Here is a 7,538-nt window from a genome sequence, read left to right as displayed (position 1 = left end):
ACACACACACACACACACACACACACACACACACACACACACACACATTTGTTTTTGAGACAAAGACTCATTTTCTCAGGCTGAACATCAAACTCAACATATAGCTGAGGACATCCATGAACTCTTAATGTCCTGCCTCTCCCTCCTGAGTGCTGGGATTACAGATGTGTATCACTAAGCCCGGCTTTATCTGGTGCCAGGATCAAAGCAGAATTTTGTGAAAACCCACAACTTTCTATCAACTAAATTACGTGTTTAACTCCACGTTCTTCCTCATGCCAGGCAGCACTGGCGGCTGCGCTGTGTCTGCAGACTCCACTGGGCCCTCCCCAGGCTGCAGACCCAGTTGCCTATGGAATAAAGCTGTGGAGCTGATGACATGGATTGGGACGTGTCTGGTGCTGAAGGGTACGGATTCTGTCCTAGCCTCTGCTTGACATACATGGCTTCATTCCCTCATAACTATCACGTTTAGTATGGACTGTCTTCTTACGTTTAAGAAACTTGAGATGGACAGAGATAAAGCACCTGACCAGGGCCATACACTGCTGAGTGAATTTCAATCTACACCTGTCCGACTCCAAGACTGTTCTTTCTATTTCTCCTCAGAGCTGCCACAGTTTCCGGAGTATATCAGTGCTGCATCCTCAAAGCTCGACAATCTGCTGTGAGCCATACAATCCTCAAAAGCATCTGGTGGAAGAAAGCTCGAGGGGCCCCCTTGACTTGCCCCTCTCAGGAGATTCAGCCAAGTATCCCCCCACCTACCCTACCATTCCTGGACCCCCACTTTTCTATTATAGCACATCACATCCTCATGTCTCCACTAGAGATACAACAGATCTTGCTTCTAGTGTCTGTAGTACTTCATAGGTTCTTTGTTGAGTTGGTTGTCTCCTCAATAAAGCCTTGAACCTGGGGCTGGAGAAATGGCTCAACAGTTAAGGACACTACCTGATCTTCCAAAGGACATGAGTTTAATTCCTAGAGCCCACATGGTGCCTCACAACCATCTGTAACTCCAATCCTAGGGGATCCAATGCCCTTTCTGGCTTCCAGGGGCAGGGCATACATATATGGTACACAGACACATATAGGCGAAGCATCCATACACATAAACCACCACCACTACCAGTATCAACACCACAACAAACACCTTCTTGAACTCTTACAGTAGAGGAACTGACTTCAAGTCTTATAATAATCCCATTGCATAAATTCAGGGAAAGCATTCTGAAAATTTCTGCTGAATTACGTGTGGATAATGAATGAGTGAATTTCGCCTCGTTGTTGGAGCACACACAGGAAGCTTTCAGCACCCATTGTTGGTGATCTTAGAGTGATGGCTCATCAGAATCACCTGGAGATGAGAAGTGGGCTGAGCAAGAGTGACCAAGGGGCTAGGCTCTGCCTTTGAGGTCTCTTCGGGTAAGTCCTAGGCACAGCCAGACTTGGGAATCAAGCAGAGCATCCATCTCAGACTTCAGTGTGCATAGGGTTCACCTGAAGACATCATTAAAATGCTGACTGCAGTTCCATACTGCAGAACTTGACATTTCTGACATTTCCGGAGCACATTAGTGCTACACTCTAAGGGCCCGTGGACCTGCTGCAAACCATATAAGCCTTGAAGGCACATGACGGAAGGTGGCCTGGTCTGTGGACAGGGAGCACTTTGAGGCTCCACAGCCTGAGTCTAACCCAACTCTGACACGCAGGTTCCTGAGCAGGGTCAGGTACAGAACTGGATCCAGCCCTCCTCCTGAGCTTGCTGCAGGGAACTCCAGAGTCTTGCATTGTTTTCTAGCTCTGGGAATGTATCCTTGGCTATGGGAGCATTCCCGAAGCTAGTGAGGTGAAGCCAACCATTCCCTCTACCCTCTTTAGGAAGAAGCAGGGAAGTTCTTGGTAGAGACTGAGGACTTGGGAGTCTCTTGTGACGAAAGAATCATCTCTCTACTTCTGAGGGAGAAATATCCTTGGGTCCCAGAGTAAGAGCTCCTTTGAGCAGGGAGTTTTGGTTTGCCACATTGGATGCAGCCCTGCCAGAAACTGATTCACTTGTTCTCACAAGGGGACAGAGGTGAGTGCCAGAGCAAGACAGCCCCTTGCTTGGGCAGATTGCTCTGCTACTCTGAGTCTCTGTGTTTACATCTGAGAAACGGGGGCAACCACACCTACTTCAAAGACTTATTGTAAGGATAAAAAATATGCAAAGAACATAAACCTCTGCACATAGTGTCTATTCTAAAAAACAAAACAAAAAACAACCAAGACAGTTAATACGCATCAGTTTTTTTTTTTTTTTTTTTTTTTTTTTCTGAGACAGAGTCATGTATTTTCCAGGGGACCTTGAACCTACTAGGTAGGTCTTGAACTTCTGGTCCTCGTTCCTCTACGGGATTAAGAGGTCTGAAGCACCATGCCTACTTTCTCTGGTTCTAGGAATCAAACCCAGGTCTTCAATAATACTAAAAGAGCATTCTGTTATCTAAGTTATGTCCCCAGCCCCCAAATCTGGTGACCCCGAGAAATCTCTAGAATATCTATGTTGGTGATTAATAGTTATGCATTCTTTAATAATGCTGTTTTGCTAGTCTATTTTCCATGACAGTTAGGGACTCTTTTGAGTTAGTACAATATGCATAGCTTGGTTTGAGAGAGAGTATGTTCATGCATAAGAACAGGCTTCCAACAGTCCTCCTTGACCCCAGGGAAGAAATCTTAGAAGAGATAGGGATGCTTGTTTCCTGACTATGCCCACAGCAGCAGATGCTGAAGGGACTCTGGCTACCAGGAATGTCCAGGATAGCAGGTGGCATGAGGCTAAAAAAGCAAAGACAGCTACCTCTCTCCTGGGGGTATACACACACAGGCCAAGGTTCCCACGGAACCAAATGCTGTTAACTGGAAGAAGCAGAAGCAGCTGACAGACGAAGAGGACAAGCTTCTAGAACTTCAGTCTGCCCAACATTCACAGGGGTAGGGGTGGGCACTGAGGCTCAGACAGGAAGACATGTGCTAATACCAGTACCAGTCTCTCCCCTCCCCCCAACGAAAACCACAGCTGGAACTCAGGTTCCCTGCCTTCTTATTAGGAAGCTGGCAGGCAAATGGGCAGGTCTCCTTTTTCCGACAGATTTTCCCGCCTGAGAAAACAATGAGTTGAAAGAAGACAGGCACCTAGCTTTGATCCCATACTATGGCTGTATCAATGGATCCCTGACGGTCAGAAGGCTGCACACCCCCACACACCAACACATTTCCACACACCCGCAGAGACAATCATGACTCTTTTCAATTGATAGGGAGTGGAAACCAGCCAATGCCACGTGGTGCAACATTTCCCAGCTGTGTCTGCCAGTACCACAGCCATGTCCCGGGGGATGTCATCATGGACTAAATGATTCACTGTTAAATGCCAGGGTTTAATTTAAGGTGCACAGGGAGTGTACCTCTGCAATATAGAAAGTGAGAGGACAGGTCAATGGTCAGTTCAGTATCATCCACATGAAGCTCATTGAGCACAGGCTTCAGTGTGAGCAAAGACCATTTCTGTTCCGGGAAGTGCATATTCCCCACTGTTGATGGTGTGAACCAGGAAATAAGTTATGCTCCCATGATTATGCTGGCTGCCACAAAGCCTAGACTTTAAGGCTTGACCACTGGTGTTCCTCCTTGTTTTTACTTTTGGTCCCAATTTCTGCTGAATTCACCTTCCTAAATGTGTCTTTGGCTGTAAGAAGACTCAATTCCTTTTTCACTAAAGATGGAGGCATCTCATCATCTTATCATCATTATAATAAATTGTAATACGCTAACTACAAGACCAACATATAGAGACTGTAATAGTTATTGTAACCCCGAGTAACATGTCTTTCCATAGCAATTTTTGAAACTTTTCTCTGTGCCTGAAAAGGCTGACTAGTTTGAAGAGATCCTTTTTTCCTTACAATCATTTTTTCAATAAGTGCAAGATAAAAATAAAATTTCTGAGAGCTGAAGCAATTATTTCTGGGCTCTACCACTGGGAGGGAGCTTCACTCTCCTCCTCCGCAGACTGGATTTAATCACAGATGTCTATCTCACAGGGCGATTCGGACATAGATGGCATTCATGTGAGCTGTCTAACTCTCTGCTCTGCTGCAAGTGCTCCACACATACAAATTATTACTTAAAATAATATATGCACATACACATACCTATTTACATAGAGAAGTAAAGTCAGTAAAGGCTGGTGGTTCAGGCTCTTCACTGTCCCGAAGAGCCTGCTTTTAGAGAGCCATCCCACACGCCATTTTGATCTGAGTCTTACGCAGATACCCAAGAGTCTCCCTGTGCCTGTGCAAACCACAGCTCTGTCTGCTCATGGACAGTTTTGAAATCTACACACTGACACAGTTCTGTGTGAGCACTGTTCTCTGCATGAAGTCACTGTGATGTCCTGCCTGCTCTGGAGGGCTCCCTGGCAGTCCAGGTGCTCTGACTTTGAGGTCTGGGTTCTGTTTGTTTTCATACTCTTCACCTGCTTAAGATGGTCTCAGCACTCCCCATCATGGCCAGAAGTCTTGGTGATGTGCTGTTCTCAGGATTAGGCAGGTCTGGCCCTGAAGTTCTTCCCCCTCTTTCTCCAGCCTGTCACATCTGTTGACTGCAGGACAAGCGCCTCACTTCGCCACAGGTACAGGGATTTGAATCTCACTATTAGCTGGGTGTTCTAATTGCAACCGACCATCCCCTATCAGCTCCTAACCACACAGGGTTTCTTTGCCATTGAGTCATCCGAAATTGACAGGTGTGGCTTACCATACAGCATGCAACAAGGCAGGGGAGAGGCAGGAAATTCTCCACTGGTTGGCTTACCTATGTCTGAAATCTTTATTTCTGACAGAAGACAGGAGAGCAGGGAATAGAAGAAAGAACGAGGTGTTAGCAGCTGGGTTAGGAGCATTATTAGCAGCTGAAAACTTGACAGCAATGGTACTGTACAACACGGTAATAAATAAAGACTTAGCGGCATGACACTGATACATTTTATATTGGATACTCCTTGTCAGTGAGCTCACTTACAAGCAGCTACACATCACAGATGAGGCCCAGCTCCATGTGCACCACACTGCCGACTTTGGGAAGCAGACAGGCCTGGCACAGCGTGCTGCTGAGGCGGGGGCTCACAGGAGGAGCAGGCGATTCTCTTCTCTGGACAGACACACGCCAGAGATAGACACACAAGCTTGCTGCTCCAGGTCTCTGCTTGCATGCCTGCTTTCCTATGAAAGTTTTCAAAATGTGGGGAGCCTACCAAGAGCCTACGATGGCCCGGGACTGGAGAATGAGTATAATTAGGGAGAGTATGGCACAGAGAAAAAGGACTTCTTTCCTCATTTTGGTTATTCCTTCTTTTGCCTCTTGCAGTGATCGCCAACAGTAGTGGGAGAAGGGAAGGAAAATAGTCTATATTTTTTGGAGGCTATGGAAATGAGAGGCCCAAAATTTGAAAGTGTGCTCCAAGTCACACAGCTTCTCCGCTGAGGACACCTGACTCCTGGTCCTTTGCTCTTCCCGTCAGAGCATTTAAGCTCACCTGCCGGAAGCAAATACAGTCAAGGGTTCCTTCTTCCATGACCTATGCCTATGTGTTAGCCTCCTTACAAAGAAAATGCTCTGCTGGAGTCAGGAATCTCACTCAGCCCCATGCGTGGTTTCCTAGGTGCCCATAGCATGTCAGCCTCCGTGAGCTTCCTCAGGTGACCTGTGTGGGGACGGGTGCTCACAGCTCTTCAGACTGCAGCAACGGGCAGGCACTTAGCGTGCTCTGCCTCCTCTCACATGTGACATTCATCCAGAATGATGGAACAAGTGTCACCATGCCAGGCAGGCCAGAGCTGTGTAATGACCTTTTAGGTTCAGGTTCTAGATGTTGGACTTTGAACATGTACTTCAAATTCCCTGAGCTTCCTTTCCCGAAGGTTGATAATAGTTAATGCCTTACGGAACTGTCCTACTGGTAAACGCTAGTACCCTAACTGCCATTCCGTGCTCTTCGGAGTACACCCTTCCCTCTCAAGTCATGCCTTGCTCATATCCAAACCAGGATATGGGTGGATTATTTGCTCCAAGGTAGCTGTAAAAAGAACTTCCCATAATTTCTTCTGAAATGAGAGGGGGCTCCCTGTCTCTGAAGTTCAGCTTCTCTCTTCCCATAGAACCCACCTTGTGAGAGGGCTGTGGCTCAGGGACATGGGGAAGAAGGCAAAGTCCAGCTGTTGCCCAGCTGAGGGTTGCTGTTCTATCACTCATGGTGAGGAGTGAGGGCCTTTCTCTGTGGGCTCTGCTGCACCCACAGAGCAGGGAGGCACAGCCTGCAGCAGCCTTGGACCTCACTTTGCCTCAACCCTGGCTGGACAGAGGTGACCGCTTCTGAGGAATGCTAAAGAACAGGGACAAACTTGTGACATTTGTTTGCTGTAAATCCTTTGCTCTTACAAAAAGACCCTCATAACCGATTCTATCAGTTCAGTGCAGAGAGAAGGTTGAGTGGTTCCAAGGGGACTCATTTTCAGCTGGCAGCAGCCTTCCACATCATCTGGACATGAAGGACAACTCAGCCCATCACAGAGAACAGGGGAGGCAGCACCTGATGGAGCTGGAATGGCAGGTGCAGCTTTGTCCTGTCCTACTTCTCTGGTCCCCATAGGTAAGGGCTGCTGGGCCTCATGACGGCAAGGGGACAGTACCAAGAATTACGGAGAAGGTCCCCCCCCAACATACCTCATCTCCAGGATGTTGGTGACATTTCCGGAGGGGAAGATCCTGCGGATGTAATTGAAGTCTCCCACATAGAGACTCCCATCGGAGCCACAGGTGAGGGCCACAGGGGCCAGGAGCTTGTTGCCATCAGCAAGGCCATTGCAGCTGGGGCAGGAAATGCTCCTTCTGCGCCCGTTGCCCATGACACTGCCGATGACTGGCGGCTGCTGAGACACGAACTGGTTCTCTCCATTCCCTTTGTGCAGGATGCCTGGGACGAGAAGAGAGCAGTGTCAGTTGGGGGAGCAGAGGCCAGACCCTCTTCCTTTGCTTGGCCAACATTATCTTGATTTTGCCGAGTATATGTGGCTTTGGCCAAACACTTTCAGGCTACCTGAGAGGCTCCAGTGTTGACTGAATGAATTCTCACCCTAGGCCTATGAGGTAGACCTGTTACCACTGTTGTGACAGACAGAATAGATAAGCAGTTTAGCCAAGGCCCCACAGCCAGGAAGCAGGAAAATCAAGAATCTCTCCCTCTCTCCCTTCCTTCTTCCCTTTCCTTCCCCCCCACCCTTGTGTGAGTGTGTGCAAGCGTACATGTGTATATGTGTGTGCAGGTGGATGTAGGTGCAAATGGAGGCCAGAGGACAATCTACCATCCTTTATCAGGGGCTATCCTCCGAGTTTTTCTTCCTTTCTTTCCTTCCTTCCTTCCTTCCTTCCTTCCTTCCTTCCTTCCTTCCTTCCTTCCTTCCTTCCTTCCTTCCTTCCTTCCTTCCTCCCTC

General features: G+C 47.9%; 1 protein-coding gene across 2 annotated transcripts in view; it reads right to left on the bottom strand.

Annotated features, from left to right (window-relative positions):
- Tenm4 (teneurin transmembrane protein 4) overlaps positions 1–7,538 on the bottom strand; it is a 697,438-nt gene that overhangs the window by 50,973 nt on the left and 638,927 nt on the right. The window contains exons 24-25 of one of the 2 annotated variants that reach the window (XM_055623346.1): positions 6,772–7,021; positions 4,864–4,884 (exon numbers count right to left, since the gene is read on the bottom strand). In XM_055623346.1, coding sequence (XP_055479321.1) covers positions 4,864–4,884; positions 6,772–7,021 — 271 coding nt within the window. The remainder of the gene's footprint in view (positions 1–4,863; positions 4,885–6,771; positions 7,022–7,538) is intronic. The other variant, XM_055623347.1, reaches the window with a different exon arrangement.

This window comes from Psammomys obesus, unplaced genomic scaffold (assembly GCF_907164565.1).
Source record: "Psammomys obesus unplaced genomic scaffold, mPsaObe1.curated_primary_1811, whole genome shotgun sequence".
NCBI classification, from domain to species: domain Eukaryota; kingdom Metazoa; phylum Chordata; class Mammalia; order Rodentia; family Muridae; genus Psammomys; species Psammomys obesus.
This window is presented reverse-complemented; position numbering and strand designations above follow the sequence as displayed.